The sequence below is a fragment of the Camelina sativa genome, chromosome 5, assembly GCF_000633955.1.
Source record: "Camelina sativa cultivar DH55 chromosome 5, Cs, whole genome shotgun sequence".
NCBI lineage: Eukaryota > Viridiplantae > Streptophyta > Magnoliopsida > Brassicales > Brassicaceae > Camelina > Camelina sativa.
Window position 1 is genome coordinate 28,218,677 of NC_025689.1, and position 19,264 is coordinate 28,237,940.

Genomic DNA, 19,264 nt, shown 5'->3' on the forward strand with positions numbered 1-19,264 from the left:
AACATGGCAATACAGATAGAATTGGTATTAGTTTCATCTACTGGACAGTCAAACTCGTAGGCAAGCTTAGCCAGTGAGAAAAGTTGTTCCAGACAGAATACAAGCTTCAATTGAAGAAGCTTGCGTAACCCTGATCTCTTGTTATCCACAAGATGGATACCATTGATACAATCTTTAGTCAGATCACCAACCATGTGCAGACAAGCACCAAAAATTGCTCTTATATGGACACTACTATCGGCAGCAAAATTAGTGCCATCTGCAATAAAACGTTTGGATTAAGAAGCTTCAACAAACTTTTCAATGTCCCAATAAAGGAAGCAAAAGCTTTCAGTTGCAGAAAATCAACTTCACAATTCTGCATTTGCAACTTCGGGGCTTACGTAAGACAGACAGAAAGCATACATGATCTATACTGAATGTACCATCAAGCAAATCCAACCTTTCACAGAACTTTGACACCATCTGTAACCACCCCTAAACAGCCTAGTCGACCAAAGATTAACCCAGTTCCAATTCTAGATAAACTTACTATCTGTTCATTCATCCTATACAAACTCTTGTCATTTTAGCTTATTTTAGGAAGCTAAAATGACAGCGTCCTTTACTTTTATCATATTATCACATTAAATGTGAATCCAATTATCATACCAGTTGAAGGTTTTTGTGATGAGGCTCTGGTAAGCTCAAGCAATAACTCATTGGTGGACTTCACAATCTCAAGAGATTTTGATAGGTATGCGTCAGTGGGGACTTCCCGGATGCACTTGTAGCCACTTAATAACAATGCCAGAGATGCAGAATTTAAATGATGCTGCATCAACCAACAATCAGTTAGATGTAAGGCGTGCAATGAATAAAACAGAGATCCAAAACTGCAACATATAAAGCAAAGATCCCTCAAAATTTACACGTTACCTTTAACTCAAAACGTGTCACTATAGTCTTTATGGAGATAAATAAAGGAGAAAGCAAATTATCCCAAATGTCATCATCCGGTGAAATTTCATTATGCCTGAAATAGAAAAGTAGGGATCTTTGTTACGGTTGTTTCCAGATGTAGTCAGTATATTTCTCTTTAGAATTATCAGGTTCAAAATAAACAAAAATGAACACAGCTTCCAAAAATCTCCTGGTAAAGTGCACACCTGTGGAGAATTTTGAAAAGGTACCCCAGACAGAGTTCAATGGTCGAGTAGGCAAACTGCTCACTTTCAAGAAAATCTTTTGGACAGTTTTGTGAAATCTGTTAAAACGTAAATAAAAACTTCGTCAGAACTAGCATCTTTGATAACGCATAAGGAATATATACCCCTGGTAAATAAATCAGGAATCAGTTGTTACGAGGACACCCATCTAACAGAGTTTAAACCATTCCTACAAGGAATAGTATGTCATTGTTCCAATTTCCAACTTAATAAAGGTAAACGAGAACAGAGAAAGAATACATATATACAAATGTCCTTGAACCTCATTTCCAATCTTAGGGAAATGTGAGTATACGCAAGCCAAAGATAATGTTTAGGACCTAAAACGATGGTTTCAATAAAATCAACAACTCTTGTACCTACCTCTTGCACTACTGATACTGCAAGAATATCCCAGGAACTGTCCATATGAAAGGAATACGAGAAAACCTGGATGAGTTACAAAAGGAAAGTGAATCCAATTAGAGTAGTGTATGACTAATTAAAGCTTACAGTCTATTGCGCTTGGACATGGCTAAATCATAAGCCAGTTAGGAAAAATATGAAAAATGTGGGGTTGAGTAGATGTGCAGAATATTTGTGCCAAAGAAGAAGCATGTGGTTACTCAAAACCTATATTAAATTCTTTTAGTAGCTGATGATAATAAGAGCTAAAATAGAATGGCATGATAAATATTTCAAACGAAAGAAAATATTTTAAGTGGATTTACCTGCAAAAGTTCTTGGCAGAGATCTACGCTGACAAAGCCACTGGTGAAAAATCTTTCAGCAGAAAGAGACTGGAAAATTGGTAATACAATTTCATATAACTCTAGGCCTTGGAATGAAGATTCATTGATGGTGGAGTCTCCACTACATTTGATTTTAGCTGAGCTAAAAGGTATTACTTGCGTATTAGAGGCTGGATGCATCCCCTGAAATAAGACAAGTACAGCAAAGCCCCATAGAAACTGATAATCTTCAACCTCTAGAGTAACCATGCGATGTCTAGATATTAAGGAGCTATCAGAAAATTCTTCCACACTATGATAAACAGGCATAGCATCCAGGACTAAAGCTTGCAGGATGACAGGCCATGCCTCTTCCAGACAAGGCTGTAGCCTTCTCGACACAGTATGTGGCGGGATTTCGTCTAAGAATGAGCACTGCTGCGGCAAATCAAAGATCTTATTAGAAGATAGGGGAGCAGAAGGATGGAAGTGTTCAGCTAAAGAGAGAAAACAGGACTGTTAAGTGTTGACTCACACTTCTTTTCAGATTCTGACATAAGCAACCATAACTGTAGCCCCTTAGGACCTGAATCCAGTACCTCCCGAGCAGATCCGAACTCTTGGAAAACAATGGCAACAGTGCTTCAAATTCTACTGGCACCTCACCATGGTGTTTCCTCAAGAACGTAAATATATAACACTTAAGCGAGGCATGTGCAGCAAGAAGCCTGATCTTGATCTACGTTGCAAGAATAAGTCTAGTCAGTGAAAGCCAAATAAAATTAGAAAATACAATCTTTTGTTGCTTATGCACCTTGCTTGTGACCCATTCAGCAAAAGAAGGATAATATAATTCGTTGAAGTCAGTGAGTGGACGTGAAAGCAGAGAAAATATGCGTTTGACTGCAACTTGATCACTGCTTATTATTCCACTGGTCATTATCTGGATTTAAACACATTAATTTAGTAACATAATGGCACAAAATCTGAAGGAAGAAACGAATGTCATGCTCACCTTTGTGGCCAATTGTAACCCAGCTTCCAGAAGAGCAGGGCCAGAATTTGCATCCAAGGCAGTACGAACAGCAGACACAAGTTGAGCCTAAGTTTGAAAATTGTCCGTAACTATCATGATCAATTAAAAATTTAAATAAGTCTTCGTTGAGAAATAATTTTGCATGGGGAGCACCTGATATTGTTCCAGAAGAAGATGTCCAGGAAGTTCAGGGTCGGCTACCAATTTAAACTGCACAAGTATCACAAAATTATAAATTATATTCTGATGTGAACTACCACACCAGATCAACAAGGTGAATGAGACTAGGAAGCTAGCAAAATATTGGTGAAAAACACATGTTGTGAGGAAAAGAATCGGGTGTAGGTGAAAAACAATCAAATCGACAACTTTTGAAGAAAAATAAACAAACATAGAAAAGTGTTGGGAACCACATGTAACTACAATTCAGAAATCTTTTACTACCAGAAAGTCTCACCTTTTCAAGAATAGTACTAAGAAGTCCAACTCCAACTGGCCTCATGTTTTCAAACTGAATAGTGCTTATCTGAATAATTTGGTAGATCATGTCAACTCTCAGAACACTTTTCAGAATACTTGAAATGGTTCTTTACAAAGTTAATTTCTTTTCTTTACCTGATAAGCAAGAGATATCAGCTCTTGTAGTTGAAGGACTAACCAGTCACCTGAGCTTTGTCTATCGGCAGCAAGTTTCCTCGCCAATAAAATATCAAAATGAGCAGCATCATTTCCTACAGCCTCTGGCAAAAGACTCAAACACCTACAGTCGAAAATCAATTGGGATGACTTAGCTAAACAGGACATGCTTTTAGAACACAGAACATATGAAAACTCTTATGCAGTTTGACTAGAGTAGCAACCATTAAGTTATTAACTGCTCAGGATTAACCAACAGTTCAGATTTCTATTATCATAGGCTCAATGATGAAACCCTTCACATACACTTTTGAAATCTCAGGTGAACTTTTATTTTCCATCAATTCTAGTTATATGGTTAAAAACTGTTCCAGACCATTAATTGAAAATATTGATGTCAACGATATTCAGCAGAGAGGTAGGGTAAAAAACAAAGAAACATTTCCCACTTACTCAGCTGCAAAAACTCTGGTTCGATATCTCAAGGTTTTGTCTTTATCAGGATTGGTACGTCTAGATTTTCCAGTAGAGCTAGAAACCATGTCTTCATCATCATCTCCAAGGTTCTCTCCTGTGTTAGCAAGATCGTTTTCTGCAATGTTCGTTTCAGCACTCCTTCCAGCGGATGCTGCAAGGGCCTGTCAGCAGAGTAAAAAAAAATCAATTGATTATGGGGACAAGAAGTCAGATCTGGATATATAANAAAAAAAAAAAAAAAAAAAAAAAAAAAAAAAAAAAAAAAAAAAACTGACAGTAACATTTTAAGCAAAATGGCAGCAATCATGAGAAACAAATAAATTGACATGGTTCCATGTCAGATAGTTCATACTGCAGCAATCCAAAAAAATCAAGAAATTTGTATGAAAAAGTTCATTGCTATTACCATGTTGCGGCATATTGACATCCATCGAGATGGGCGTGATGGGCATGTTGCATAAAGAAGGCGTATCAAGGTACTTCGGATCAGATTCCCAATCCTACAAGAGCACAACATTTCCAGAGTCCATAAATAAATCAAGTTCATCATAAGCTTACATAAGAACTAAACATTCAATAAACGAGAACATTTACTAGAAAGAACAATTTCTTACTCCGAATCAGTTTCTTCATCCAACATCTGAAATAAATTGTCCTCTATCTGCTCGTCAATGACAGAAACCTAAAACCACAAGAATGCGATAAATTCCAATGATACCATTATTTCCAAGATTTTAGGAGTCTGGAAATCAAAATTTGGATCCGAGCAAGCTGTTTACCGGGTCTTTCTCAATCAAATGCCGAAGAGTTGACACAGATAGACGTCTAATTATTGGCTGTTTCACAAAAGATACAACTAGTTTTCATCAGGAGAATCCCTTGAAGACTTACCTATGAAAGAAGAGATAGCAAAAAAAGAAAAACCTGTACCTGTCTTGATGCCAGCGTCATTAGAAGATTTTTCACATGTAAATGTACTGAAACTGCTTGTGGAGCAAAAAGAATAAGCTGCTGGGTAAAACAGACGCTCCTGAAATTGTTAAGATGTAGAATAACAATTAAGCTTGAGACAGGATGAAAAGAAATAATTTAGTTGTAACAATGTATTAAAATGATGGTGGCAAAGAGAAAGACATTCACATACTCAAGTAGTGTCGGAATTTCTTGCCAAGAACTAATCTCTGCAATAACAGACTGCAAAAACTTTTAATTAGAACAAGCAAAACAGATTGCGTTACATACAAATGCAAGCATTACTGTGATGCAAGGTTCGAAGTTTTGGGGTATAGTAAATCCCCTTAAAAATGCGTGCATCTCTTTTTTTGAAAGACAAAGGCTGGAAGGTCTAGAATAGTACCTTGCAGCGTGAAAACAGAATACTGCCAGGAGAAAGCTCAGGGCCAAGGACAGCAACAATAGCGTTAATAAGGCGTCCAATGCCTTGAGAAAGGTCGATCCATCCACTTTCTTCAGTCAACAAAATGTCCAAGGCAAGTCCTAATGCTGCCTAATAATGAATACAGAATGGACATAATAGATGGAGATATTAAATCAAGCTGGGGGAAAGAAGCCTTTTCAATAGTAAGCAATTATAATCATGCACCTAATATGAGGATGATAAACTTTATTAAACATCTTGAGTTGCAGCTATTGAACTGTACCAGAGAATTATTTTCTCTGTCAAGCATTATCAGATTCAGGTGATCACCAAGTCACAAATTTAGCCAAATTTATAGATGCACTGGATTTCATTTTAGTTTGATGAACCAACAGCCCGAACACCAAAATGAGATATTTTGAAGCGAAAAAGCTAGATATGTAAACTGTGCAGTCTAAGCCTTTAATGAGCTACGAAATTGTTTACCTGAACATGAGATACGAATGATAAACCAGCAGCTTCAATGGTCAAAAGAAGCCCATGCAGGGCCCAGATCTTAAGACCAAGAACAGAAGTTTTGGCCAGAGATGAGACTGAACTAACAGTAGCAGGTACTAAGGACGACAATGCCATTCCTCCTGCACTGCACACCATGTAGAAAATAAATTCAAAATATAACAGATAAACATGTCAAAGTAGCTTCCACTATGTAAATCAATACATATCTGCAAAGATGGATAACATCTGTACTTAACTGCTGTTAAAGCATCACAAACACACACATATTAAACAAGTTAGAAGCCAACTCCACCTGTGATGAATGCAACCAAGTGCAAGAGCAATTGATCCACCATAGTTTGGATCTGTTATTCCACTTAGGTCACCAAGAAGCCCTCGGGTCTATTTATCACCATGCAAAAATATAAATGTGAGAAACAAAGGAAATGTTTTGTCATACATCCTACCGCTAAAGATTTTACGTTTTCAAATAAAGGAAACAAGTGAACAAAGCAAGAGCAGAGACATGGTATACACTAAAGTAGGGTCCCATAAGTATCCAATTTAAAGGAGTATAAAGGTCACAAAAGAATTTTATGTAGAGAATTGCATCGTGGACAGACCATTCTTGCTGTAAAGATGTCATTTCCAAGACGAGCTAGAAGACCTAGACCCTCACATGCTGCCCTGCGTTGCGACGCACAAATGTCTCCCTCTGTTAAAATATTCTACAGAAACAAAAACACCAATAGATATATATATAAGAAAACACGAGAATCAATTTTGAGATTAGGTACAGAATTCTGAACTACCATCTTTATTGACATAAATACCTGAAAAATGGTTTGCCCGGAGCTTAATACTTCCGTTGTTAGTTGCTGGGGACGTAGAGCATACAAAGCCTGAGAGATAAGTAAAAAAACATGAAGTTTTGAATGTAGCAGAACCATATTGTGTTCATTTAACAAGAAAATGATCTGAACTCAGATACAAATGATTTATGCAGCACAATAGTCTTTACAATGCCTAGGCATGGTAACACACCCGTCCCATACTCAAAGAATGGTGCTACAAAACTCATCAGCTCTACATATAGACCACAAATGTTTACGATCCTTAATATAAATGTCATGCTAAATGTGTATATTCTAGCTTTCCAACACCACCTGAGTTCAGCCCTCAGTACACTCATACACGAGGTAGACACCAGAACATGGTTGTACTAATACCATACTACTATCTTGACCAATTTTTCTACTACGGTTTGTAAAAATGCACAAAACTCATATACAAGTATTGGAAGCACCTTTAAACCGGCAAGAAGTCCAGCACAAATGTTAGTCAAACTGGCTGTACGCCAATGTTGCTTCTTTCCAGCTTTCATACACTGTTGTATGACCGAAAGAAGTGAGAGCATCCCTTGGCTATCCTGCGAAGAAAAGGTTACAATCATTTCAGACTACCAAAATAGCAAATGTCATTAGCAAAACAAGGACCTATCTGGACATACAGTAATCACAAACCTGAGAAGCAAACATGATACCAAAGCAGAGAACCATCTGATTCACCAATGTCTTTTTCACAGTCTCTGGCTTCATGATTACAGAAATTTTGCATAAGAGTTGAGCATTAAAAAAGAAAAAAACAAGTCTGTAGCCAAAAAAAAACCAGCTCAACTACTAAGAACAAATTCCACCAAAAAGCCATTGCGCTTACCAGCGGAAAACTAGAAACTTTACTTTCCCATACACTTGGTGCTAGACCATCTTCCCCACCTTGAAAATAGCGAAGCTCATCTTCAAACCAATCCCTGGATAAATTCATAAGAAGTTACATCTCCAGGCGTGAAACATGTGAGGAAACAAATGCAGAAAAAATCCTTAGGGAATGCAAACTAATAAATACAGATGAGCGTGTAGGCACCTGCCAGGTATCCAAGGACCAAGCCATGCATCTCTTTTGTCAAGGAGCGCCTTCAAGCACGAGCTTTCCTCACATCCAGAAGGATCCCTTTCAATTAAACAAACATGAAGGAATCACTAGTTCAGAGATTAACAAAGAGATTTATCAAGCTATGTCCTTAGCATTTATTTATAAAGGGGTTTCAGAAAGACAAGCAGTTTGGGATGACATTATTTTTTACCTATATGGTGTTGTGCATAGCTGAATAATTTTCTGATGCTCACTTTTATAGGCCAAGGGATCTGGGATAGACTGATAAGCTATCAATATTCTTATGATGAGTGTGTCGACCAAAGTTTTGACATCAGAAAACCGTTTGTTGGCCATTGTCGATACACTAGACAAAGCGCTGTTTTGAATAAGATACTGTCAATTAACTCATCATACAGGTAAAGGATATGAGAACTTATTCTCAAATAAAAATAGCCGAATTATTAAATTGGCAAGTACATGTAGACAGAAACTGTAGGAAAAATCAGTAGTAATACCATACCTACGGAGGTTTGCCAGTACAGGTTGGAGCAGGATACCATCATTACAAGATACAAAACGTCGTACAAAAGCTGTGAGTGCGTCAATTGCAGCGGACCACACACTACCAAAAGGAAAACACTGATCATTTACTTGTTATCACGAACAAAAATATATGAGTCATCACTTTCGTTCCTCTTGGACATGAAGCAATCAGGGAGAAGTGAGGACTCAGCCCTCTCAAACCAGCCACTAATGTGTCAAAAATAAACTAAGACAATAAACACAGTTCGCTTCCAGGAGCTTAGATGAACTAAGACAATAAACATGGTTTGCTTCCAGGAGCTTAGATCAACTATACAGCATAGGGAAAGAATATTGAGACCTTGGCGTTAAATAAAGGCTTGATGTATCAAGAGCCAGTTACCTTAAAGTAGATTTTAAGTCTGCCTGTTGTTTGATCAAGTGTTCTGGATTTCCAGTAAAGACGTCAGTCCACAAGATTAGAATATCAAAATCTTGGTCCCCGAACTCCTATATAATCAAATAGAATTGCATAAGACAATACATGCTGTGGACACCGCAGTTAAAGACATACGGATCATATTTTACCTCTTTTGGCATAGAATTTAACAGTGATGATAGCAATAACCATCCTGCTTCCTTTTCACTTGAGGCAACTGTAACATTTCTCCTTGATTCTGTTAGCATCTTCTTTGAAACTTCAAGCACCGACCTTGGCAATCTGTGACCAAAAAATTACAGAAAAGTATTGCCATTGGATTAATGGAAGTTCTGTATTGGCAATTCTAAAATGTTGCGGCAGATTGAGAACTATTTTGACTATCTAGCACAAAGTATCCCCTGTATTTTTCAAGATACGCAACAAAGTATGACCATGAACTAGTTTGATTAGGAAAAAGAGCAAATAACAAACGCCCAGAAACTATTGAAAGTACTAAAAGTTTGAAGGTTCATCTATTTGTCTAAGGCAATGAGAAAGGTAGCAATTTACAGGATTAGTGGGAAGATTTCTTCATCGGCTCACAGATATAATAAAAACTATCCGCCTAAATGTATGAATTAAATGCCTAATAATTAATTTGTAGAAAACGAGTATTAACATTGAGTTTGAAATGCTGAAACAGTGAATATGATGTGACCATAAGGAGTTATGAAGACTATTACCGAGCAGGATAACCAAGAGATAGTCCAGGAGAAATGGAGACTAGAGCTGCCAATGTTGCTGCTTGCCCATGCAAAGAAGCAAGATCAGTTTTCAATTTTTCTCCCTACAGAAAACAACAATGGTGACTTATTAAGTCATTCCCCGTCATGAAGTTGGTGCAGCTCACAATAGATAATGTCTATTATAGAGACTTGAAGATGAAGAATTTCAATTATATGAAAGCCAAAGACGTCATAAGCATAAAAAGGGAAACTATGATGTCTTTCATGATATTTTTTTATCTTCAGTTTCACCATATTAATTATCACTGATAGACTTTTTTGTTCTACATTCGGATCAGAATGTCCCTTCACATCTTCTATTGACGTTTTTGTTGCCACACCTCAATATCATCATACTGAAAGAAGAAAACCCAACTCAGTTGAGATGAACTGGAAGCACTAGTATTACCTTTTCAAAAGATAAACTTTCCCGTAAAGCATTAAGAGTGGTTACAGCAAAAGATGTCAACCCACCAACGCAAGTGGGATCAACCTCAGCCAACGCACGTAAAGTTAAAGCAGCCTCAACACGTACCTGAAAAAAGTCAAGTTTACGTCTATAAATTATGCATTTACAATTACCTCTGGGTTGTCATTTGACTCAATGTACCCAGACATAGATGTTGGCATGAAAGGTGAGATTAACAAACACTGCACAAAACCAAATCTGAAAATGTCAATATATCAAGCTACTACCTACATTCAAAAAAGCAATCATAAATTACTTTTTAACAGCTTCTTCCAACCCTCTATTTCAATGCATCAAGGTTTTGTTTACCTACCTATCGATTACAGTGATAACGCCATAACGGCTTATTCCAACCCTCTATTTCTTTTCATAAATGTTTTGTTTACCTAACTTTTAAAGCAGATGAAACAGTTTTATATCCAGTGGTAGCAAGAAGTTCAAACGAACATGTCTTTTTTTTTGTCAACTCAAACATACATGTCGTTCAGTGCAATTGTTGGTACTAAACAAGAAACAAGTAGCTAAGGAATATCAGAGTCTAGAAGATTGAAAAGATCAAGAATATCTGAATGCTGGAAAGAAATAGATTTCTCTGACAAATATTGCCAGGAAATGTATAAGGGATGAAAAGCACTCGTGTCGAGAGTAACTGTCAAAACAAGATATCTGAAAGCTTACAAGGTCCAAAAAATGTGATAATGATGCACCCACTGTATCATCGAAAAATTCCTTGAATTCATGGGGAACCTGCAGGTACGCAAATAAAAATCGAGCTAAAAAGATTAATTAGTAAATTTAACTAGCAGAAGTTTCATGATAAATATTCATTCAGAAGAGTTTACGCCAGTAGCAGCCTCACCTCTCCCAATGTTTTCAGCGTGAATGACAAAGCCCGCAAAGCAACTATTTTCATTGATGGACTAGCATTTGAAGACTGAAGCTGCATTTATTTCGGATAAATACATAACTTACTTGATTATGATGTGAACCACAAATTAATTTTTTGAATATGTAGTTCTGACTAGCAGTAAAATAGAGTGATTCAGTAAAACTGCAAAACCTGCTTTCCGAGAAAAACGGAAAAGCTTCTCTGGCTTGGTTCCATCATTTGATCAATTACGCCAACCCGTAGGATGTAAAGAACACACGCCTTCAAAAACGAGAATACATATTTTAAATATAGAAGTATGTATGAAGAACTTATGCAAGACAAAAATGACAAGGTTGGAATTGCAAGGAAATGAAAGAACTGTGACTTACAAGTGCATGGGCATCAATTGAGGAGCCACCCCGCAACATGTCCATGACGTGCAAAGAATAGTCTTGCAGCTCACTATCTGAATCCAAATACCTTATCCTATTGGCCTGCAAAATATATTCAACACTTTGTAAGTTTACAAGGCCATGGTGCCGAACTGTAGATATGTATGTAGAAAAAATTAAAGATAATCACTGGAATCTACAAATAGATCATATGATATAGCAATATAGGCAGTATGCAGATAATAACCCTTGATAACAATTGGTGTGATACTGTGATCTCCTAAAAATGCCCATATAAAATGTTAATGATAATAGGTCTCAATGTCAAGTCTGAAATGCAAAATCTAATCAACGCACAAGGACAACACAAAAACTGAAAAGATTCCAGCAATTGTTTACCTGTAAAAAGAACACCCATGACAGAGCCAAACCGAACCGTGTATTCTTTGCCCGAGATCCAATCGCTGCGATTATTAAGTATTTTTTTATAAAGGAATTAGTGCTCCGCAAAACGAAAGAAAGCTCTACTGCAAACTTTTTTAAAAAAATGTATATATATCCCGAGTCTGAAGAGTTAACGAACCAAAAATTTACACACAGAGATCTTGTCTTAAGACTACCTTTTGTGAAGGGCAAAATTAAATGCCTCTGCAGACCACCTTCCAGTTTCTTTGCTGGTGGAAATGGACCTTTACCTCTAGGTTGGACCTAACAAAAAAACCAAAGTTCATAACCACAAAATTATGACGACAAGAAGCACGCAAATTACTAGTAAATAAGCCTACATGCACTTCAGGATGCATTCCTAGTGCAAGCAATGAGCCCAAAGCCTCCGCAAATGCATCTCGGACAGATGATTCTGGATCTTCAATACCCTACATTAACAGAGGCATATATACATATTCAGAGATAGACATCAGCCCACCAAGAAATTGGAAGAAGAACGGGTTAAAAAACACACAAGTTTTACTAGCACATCAAACTGACCTTGACACAGTAAGAGGCTAAAGTATCAAATTCGCTAGCACCAAGACCTGGTCCCCCGATGTTGGAAAAAGCCTTCAAACAACGAGCAACGGCAATTCTCACAACGAATGATTTTTCCGAAGTGGAAAATCTTGTGATGAGACGGTATGCTTCTGAGTATGCAGTGGCAGCAGCTGTACCACCGCAGCCTTCCAAAGCACTTTGAAGCAAGATAAAGGCTTCTTGTCTCACAAAATCCTGAAACAAGGGAAACAACACAGAGTTAATTAAGAATTAATAGCTACAGTGACACAGGTCAGTTTTCTTTGATAGCCCAAGTTTCTTCACAAATTCTATATAATAATAGCTGGGTAGAAATAAATTCAATAATTGAAATTTTTGAAACAGCAGACTCAGAGACTAGGCATAGTTAAATTAGTTTATACCAAACCATATCCCCAATAAATATTAGGACACAATAGCAATAGTTGCAGAGCTTTAATTCCTCCCTTCACGGCCAACAAATCAGATACCTATTTGATATTTTCATACTAGTTCTTTCTAAATATTCCAACTGGGGCACTGATAAAAAGACATGACCCATTGAGGTAGATTAAACCAATCAAAATTTACTTTTCCGCATGCAAGAAAGAACTTAAAGTGTAAAGTTGAACTGTGATACCTCATTAAACTTCACTAATTTTGTTACAATAACTGTTGTTTCGAACAAGCCAGATGTAATTTTTCTCCCAAAATGACGATACAGCTCTCCCAAGCATTGGGCAGCACCTAGAAAAAAACAATATCTATTAACTTTGGAGCATAAGACCATATAAGCATAAAAGAAAACTTCCACATGGATGAACTTTATGAAATGTATTGATGTTTGATGTGCTCGATAGAATACCAAACAGCAGATCAAAACTGATAATTTTTTATTTTGCTTAGGAGGGTGACGAATATAAATCTTTATTCCGAAACATCACTAAAACCTACAGTTTGCCAGTAATCTTAACAAAAAATACAGCCTACCTGCAACTCGCTGAGGATCACTGCGCTTCACATCGGAAAGAAACCCTTGTAAACTGCTAGCTCTAGAGTATATCGAAATACTATCACCACTTGAAATTATTTTCGCCATAGCCACTGAGGCAAGATGACGTACTGGTCTTCGAGCACCAAGAGTAACCAGAGAATACAAGGCATCTTCGCATTTTCTTTGCGTGACTAACAAAGACTCCTAATATACACATGATCGTTGAGAACCCATCAGAAGTATCACAAAAATATATACACAACGAGAGGTACTTAAATGTAATGTTCCTAGTTATAAATTCATTCTCACAGTGTTTTCCAAGGAATCAAGTTCAACATGAATCCGACGCTAATTTTAAAGAACAAAGCAATGGCCTACTAGTTGATCACACAGATCAAAGTCTATGAATAACAAAGACTTAATCATCGTTCTTCTAATTTTCAGATGCAAAAATGACGACACTGAGCATGATTCGAGATAAAAATATTAAGAAAGGATCGATCAAAAAAGGGAAAGGAAACCTTGGGCTCTTCATCGATGGCGATAATAAGATCAGAAAGGATCTCGAAGCAGAGGAGAGGGTCAGGGTTTTTCTGTGAAGCTGACGCCACAATCGACTCAAGCTGGGCAACGAGAACGTCGAATCGCGACAGAGGAACGTTGTCGATGGCATTATTCTTCGCCATTAGCACTGTAGAAGAAACATAGAGCGAAGAGAGCAAACCCAGACAGAGTTGAGGAGAGGAAAACAAAAAGAGTAGTGTGAGAGAGAAAGAGTCGGAGGAATCAGATCTATTGGGGTTCGGAGAAGGAGAGAAGCCCGATTTAGTTTCCGGGTCGGGTTAATTTAGTTTCCGGGTCGAATTAACAATTCCAATAAATTTACAATTGTTCTGTTAACCATTGAGGTGGTAACAAAACAAATAAAAAAAAACAGAGTTTATGCGTGCATCCATATTTAACTAGTAGGTGGGCAGAGTAAAAGTTATTACAACGGCGTAATCGAGTGTAAAAAAAAAAAAAAAAAAAGAGTTGATCCCAAGACATGATGTCGTGTTGTTTGTTGTTGCTGCTTCTATTGTATTGTATTGTATTGTATTGTTGGTTGTTGCTTCAAAACTTGCATCATAGTTGCATGTATGGTAACATGGGACGTTTTCCAATATTGAGTCGGTGGTTGTGAATCATTTCTTCTTGGTGATCTAGTGTTCATCATGGAGCCATTTGTGAACATCCCCGCCTGTGCTTGGAGAACCATGAGTATGGGACTATCTCTAATCCTATTGAAAATGAAATTATTCCGTGATTTCCAGATACACCAGAGTAGATACAAGGGAAGATGTTTATGTTATAATGATATTACTTGACTGGTTTGGAAATCTAGAATTGTAGAAACTAGGTTTCCACAATGAATTTGTTTAAGAGGGGAAACAAATTCAATAAGATAATCTCTCTAGAAAATAGATCTAAACCTTGAAATTAGAAGTAAAGAAGAAGAACTCAAAGAAGTTAGGGCTTATTGCTAAGAACGAAAAGAGAACTCGGTTATTGTATTCGATTCTGGATGATTTACAATGGAGAAGTCTCCCCTTATTTATACATATTAGTAGATCGCTAAATATATTAACTTTCCTTAACGGACGAAGTGACATATGGAAAACTGCCTTATTGCTTGAGTCGGCCGCCGCGCCGAAGTGGATGTCGGTTCCTTCTTCTCCAAGATTATGCTTCATCCGAATTAACTCTTGATGACCTAATTGATCCCCTAACCGGATTCCCGGTTAAATAATCAATTAATACTTCTGGTTTAGTTCGGTATGTCGGGGGTGCTGAATCCCGCACCAACAAGAATGTTGAAAATGTTTTCTTCGCAATATGTTGAGGGAGATTGTAAAGATATAAGTGGTGTATTCGATATTCATCAAATCATAGTCTAAAAATTCCATTGATAGAAGCACCTGCGTCTCTTACTTGTGATGTGACACATATTGCGCCATACGTTCAAATCCATAACTAATAAAGCTTACTTAATTACTATGAGCTAAGCAAATAATAATATGACAATGTACTTTGTTACTCACCACATCACTTGGAAGTTGGATCATTTGTTATTTTTGTTAAAACCATGACTTGGATCTTGCACTTTGATGAGGCACTTAAAAGCATCATAAGATTCCTCATCTCTATGGTGGTTTGCCAGTTATTAGTTATTGCAGTTGGTTACCGTGCAAATTTTCACCAGCTCTAGACAATGCACGATAGTTTTCTAAAAAATGCTTCATTTGATTCAACTTGCTTGTAGTATTATAGCAAAAGACAAAGCAGAGAAAGTAAGCAGTAATCGCCTAAGCGAACGATACGAAAAAGGTGAGAATATCAAAGCGGTATAGGTATATCGCAATGGTACGGGTAACCAAAGAAAATAATCCACCCTTACGAAAAAGACAAAACTTTAATAGTTTTTAGACAACCATTTTTCACCAAAAGTGGGGAAAAACCAACGACGAGGAAGTAGTTAGATGTTCGAACCGTTCGACCACTTTATTGCTTCTGATTTGGTAGACGCAAATACCGTTACCGTTATAACCATAGCATAGGCTAGTCCCATTGTATCTATGATAGTGATCATTACTAAAATATTTGCAATTTCTCATAACTCCATCTTTGGCCGGAACCGTTATTCCTAAATCCAAAAGCAATGCTTCGCTTAATCGCTTGTCTACCGATGAACTTAAAGTTGTATGAGTCTTTGGGGGCCAAGGCAAGTATGTCTTTTAGATAGCTCTGAATTTCTAGAGGACCTGGAAATAGGGAATAATAGCTTTTTTAGCGGTTTTCAACTTTTCATCAAATATATAGTGATGATGAATCTCCAACAGGAAGTAACATTTCGATAATTCAGTTTCTTAATTTAGGGCAATGGCGTCTGCTTCCATGACTAACTAACTTAGGAGAATCAATTGATGCAAAACCCTTGAAGATATATATCTCCCATTGGAATCATGCAAAGTCTAATACCCCTACTATTTTGTTTTTTTTTTCTTTGTCAACCATTGGGCCACAACTGGCCGGTCCATTAGCCAAATTCCTACATTCGTAGAAGCCGGGACTCGATCCCAGGTGTGATGGTGCCTTCTACAAATGGATTTATCTCCTGTCACTACACTAAGGTCACTTCACGTTTTTTGTTTGGTTTATATAAAACAAATTATTAGGTAAAATATTTATAAATATATATTTTAAATTTAGGACAATTATTATAAACACCAAAACTAAAAAATAAGTTTTACACCTTTAAAAATTAATTGTGGTACTTTTGGAAAAATAAAATCTTTATAGTATTTTTAAAAATAATTTTTTTTTGATATTTTTTTGAAAAAATAAAAATATTGTATTTTGAGAAATTTTTCTAAAATTTTTAATAGTACTTAAAAAAAGAAAAAAAAAACTATTAACACTACTAGTATAGAAAATAAATAAAAATCCCCTGGAACTGAAAAAAAAAATTAAAAAAATTCACGCCGGTTAAAGAAAAAAACAACTTCGCCGTCGTCGTTTGCTGCTAGTCTTCCTCGCTTCTATCGCAAACTCAATCAAATAATCCCCAGTAAGCTTCGCCTATCCTCCTCTTACACCATTCCAAGGTACGACTCGATCTCGTTCTATTGATAGAATCTCTAAACCTAAACCTTTTCAGAATTTAATCGGGATTAGTCAGGATCTTAAATCATTGCTTCAAAGTTGATGTTAGTGATGTTAAAAACCCTAATTCCGATGATTGTTCTGTTCGCCTCTTAATAAGTTTGATTTTGAATGTTATTAGTTTCCTGCATTGATTTTACAGATAAAAGGACTTTGAAGCTTTTGATTTGATGGAAAGCAACGGAAGAATCCATCCATCTCATCATATGAGGCGTCCTCTTCCTCCAGGTCCCGGCGGTATTGCGCACCCGGAGGCTTTTGTTGGTCACGGTGCTATACCACCGCCTTCAGCTGCTCAGGGTGTGTATCCTTCTTACAACATGTTGCCACCACATGAAGTTATGGAGCAAAAATTCGTGGCACAACACGGGGAACTGCAAAGGCTTGCTATAGAGAATCAAAGACTTGGTGCAACTCATGGTATTTTAAGACAAGAGCTAGTTGCAGCGCAGCACGAATTGCAGATGTTGCAAGGGCAAATTGGGTCTATGAAGTCTGAGAGAGAGCAACGGATGAGGGGTCTTGCTGAGAAAGTTGCGAAAATGGAGACTGAGCTTCAGAAGTCTGAGGCTGTGAAGTTGGAGTTGCAACAAGCACATGCTGAGGCACGTAGCTTGGTTGTGGCGAGGGAAGAGCTTATGTCTAAAGTGCATCAGTTGACTCAGGAACTTCAGAAAGCTAGTTCAGATGTTCAGCAGATACCTGCTCTGATGTCTGAACTTGAGAGTTTAAGACAGGAGTACCAGCAATGCAGGTATTTAATATGGTTGTCGAAGTTGAAAAGTAACGCTTATGATTATATGAATGAAAAGTAACACTCTTTCTATAGCTGTTGAGTTTGTCACCCATTGTATCTTCCTCTTATGAAGGTTGGGATGAATCTTTATTTCATATGATTCTGCAGGGCAACATATGATTATGAGAAGAAATTTTACAACGACCATCTCGAGTCACTTCAGGCAATGGAGAAGAACTACATGACTATGGCTAGGGAAGTAGAAAAACTTCAAGCACAGTTAATGAACAGTGCAAATTCAGACAGAAGAGCCGGTATTAAGCTATTCATCTAGAATTCTATTCTATTTAGCTTTTTTTTGTCCACAAACTTTTTCAGTATTTTAAGATTTGTATCTGTCAATCAAATGAAGGTGGCCCTTATGGTAGCAACATAAATGCTGAAATGGACGCTTCTGGGCATCAGAGTGGAAACAGTTACTATGACGATGCTTATGGTCATCAGGTGCGTTAGTTTCTCTTTACAAGCCTTTTTACTTGCTCGGTTATATGCCACAAATGTGCACTCGCGCACTGAGATCCACTGTAGTTTTCCAAATTTATACAGTTAGGGCTCAAAATCTTTACGACAGTATAACTAAAAGGATGGGGCTCAAGATTTTATCAAAACTTTCCACATTATTGACCAACCTAGGATAAGATCTAAATGTGCTTGGCTATATATATTTTGTTACTTTTTGCAGGGATATGTTCCTCAACCAGTTGCTGGTAACGCAACTGGACCAAATCCAGTTGTTGCTGCATCTCAATACCCTTATCCAGGAGTAACTCAGCCAGAGTACTACCCTCCAAGACCCGGTTACAACTTCCCAAGAGGACCCCCTCCAGGTTCATATGACCCAACAACAAGGTTACCCACAGGACCATACGGCGCTCCATTTCCACCTGGACCTTCCAACAATACTCCGTATGGGTCAGCTGCAACAGCCGGTGCACACGGAAACCCTAGTCGCAGATGAGGCCATCAGTACATAATATAATAACTCACCAGCTATATTCCTTGAACTGTGGAATTGTTGCCGGTCTGGATAAAGAGAAGTTGGTACAGTGGTGAACTTTTGAGTGCTATTATCTGTTTTCTTCAAGTTTTGGTGACGTTTAATTGTGATACTAAAGAGATGTAAAAATCAGAACAAAGAAGATACATTTTTTGTTCGTTCTTTCACCAGTTCTTTTGTCTATATGTTTCAGTCAGATAAAAGAGTTTACAAATGTTTCTATAATTGAATTACCTGTCCATAGTAATCTCTAGTTTAACTTTACTCTGAATGAAACACGAAGTACACACTATTGCTTTGATTGGATGCAGTTGTCATAAGTACACTCATAACAAACAGATTTACTCAAGACTCTCAACCTAAATAAAAACGGTCCAACCGTCGCAATTTTCCGAATTTTATACTTGAAAATACTCATATGATAATTTC

The 19,264-nt window shown here is 37.2% G+C and overlaps 2 protein-coding genes across 3 annotated transcripts in view; one reads left to right on the plus strand and one right to left on the minus strand.

Moving 5' to 3' along the window:
• LOC104787717 (HEAT repeat-containing protein 5B-like) overlaps positions 1-14,120 on the minus strand; it is a 17,330-nt gene extending 3,210 nt beyond the window's left edge. Inside the window, exons 1-44 of one of the 2 annotated variants that reach the window (XM_010513327.1) lie at positions 13,862-14,120; positions 13,337-13,544; positions 12,987-13,093; positions 12,326-12,562; positions 12,124-12,213; positions 11,959-12,046; positions 11,738-11,802; positions 11,336-11,440; positions 11,136-11,225; positions 10,935-11,015; positions 10,754-10,822; positions 10,016-10,141; positions 9,565-9,668; positions 8,989-9,121; positions 8,804-8,910; positions 8,399-8,500; positions 8,087-8,254; positions 7,867-7,953; positions 7,660-7,753; positions 7,467-7,535; positions 7,250-7,372; positions 6,777-6,845; positions 6,567-6,671; positions 6,257-6,345; positions 5,932-6,088; positions 5,425-5,574; positions 5,212-5,261; positions 4,998-5,097; positions 4,847-4,903; positions 4,682-4,749; positions 4,474-4,567; positions 4,044-4,228; positions 3,570-3,714; positions 3,412-3,480; positions 3,108-3,164; positions 2,934-3,020; positions 2,733-2,861; positions 2,454-2,657; positions 1,919-2,356; positions 1,572-1,637; positions 1,149-1,246; positions 919-1,015; positions 652-814; positions 209-259 (exon numbers count right to left, since the gene is read on the minus strand). In XM_010513327.1, the coding sequence (XP_010511629.1) occupies positions 209-259; positions 652-814; positions 919-1,015; positions 1,149-1,246; positions 1,572-1,637; positions 1,919-2,356; positions 2,454-2,657; positions 2,733-2,861; positions 2,934-3,020; positions 3,108-3,164; positions 3,412-3,480; positions 3,570-3,714; positions 4,044-4,228; positions 4,474-4,567; positions 4,682-4,749; positions 4,847-4,903; positions 4,998-5,097; positions 5,212-5,261; positions 5,425-5,574; positions 5,932-6,088; positions 6,257-6,345; positions 6,567-6,671; positions 6,777-6,845; positions 7,250-7,372; positions 7,467-7,535; positions 7,660-7,753; positions 7,867-7,953; positions 8,087-8,254; positions 8,399-8,500; positions 8,804-8,910; positions 8,989-9,121; positions 9,565-9,668; positions 10,016-10,141; positions 10,754-10,822; positions 10,935-11,015; positions 11,136-11,225; positions 11,336-11,440; positions 11,738-11,802; positions 11,959-12,046; positions 12,124-12,213; positions 12,326-12,562; positions 12,987-13,093; positions 13,337-13,544; positions 13,862-14,026 (5,146 nt within the window). In that variant the 5' untranslated portion in view covers positions 14,027-14,120. The remainder of the gene's footprint in view (positions 1-208; positions 260-651; positions 815-918; positions 1,016-1,148; positions 1,247-1,571; positions 1,638-1,918; positions 2,357-2,453; positions 2,658-2,732; positions 2,862-2,933; positions 3,021-3,107; positions 3,165-3,411; positions 3,481-3,569; positions 3,715-4,043; positions 4,229-4,473; positions 4,568-4,681; positions 4,750-4,846; positions 4,904-4,997; positions 5,098-5,211; positions 5,262-5,424; positions 5,575-5,931; positions 6,089-6,256; positions 6,346-6,566; positions 6,672-6,776; positions 6,846-7,249; positions 7,373-7,466; positions 7,536-7,659; positions 7,754-7,866; positions 7,954-8,086; positions 8,255-8,398; positions 8,501-8,803; positions 8,911-8,988; positions 9,122-9,564; positions 9,669-10,015; positions 10,142-10,753; positions 10,823-10,934; positions 11,016-11,135; positions 11,226-11,335; positions 11,441-11,737; positions 11,803-11,958; positions 12,047-12,123; positions 12,214-12,325; positions 12,563-12,986; positions 13,094-13,336; positions 13,545-13,861) is intronic. The other variant, XM_019246044.1, reaches the window with a different exon arrangement.
• On the plus strand, positions 16,842-19,018 carry LOC104787718 (protein FLX-like 2). Its single transcript, XM_010513328.2, has 5 exons — positions 16,842-16,984; positions 17,185-17,796; positions 17,947-18,092; positions 18,191-18,282; positions 18,521-19,018. Exons 2-5 carry the CDS (start codon positions 17,213-17,215, stop codon positions 18,794-18,796), a joined length of 1,098 nt encoding a protein of 365 aa, XP_010511630.1. The 5' UTR covers positions 16,842-16,984; positions 17,185-17,212; the 3' UTR covers positions 18,797-19,018.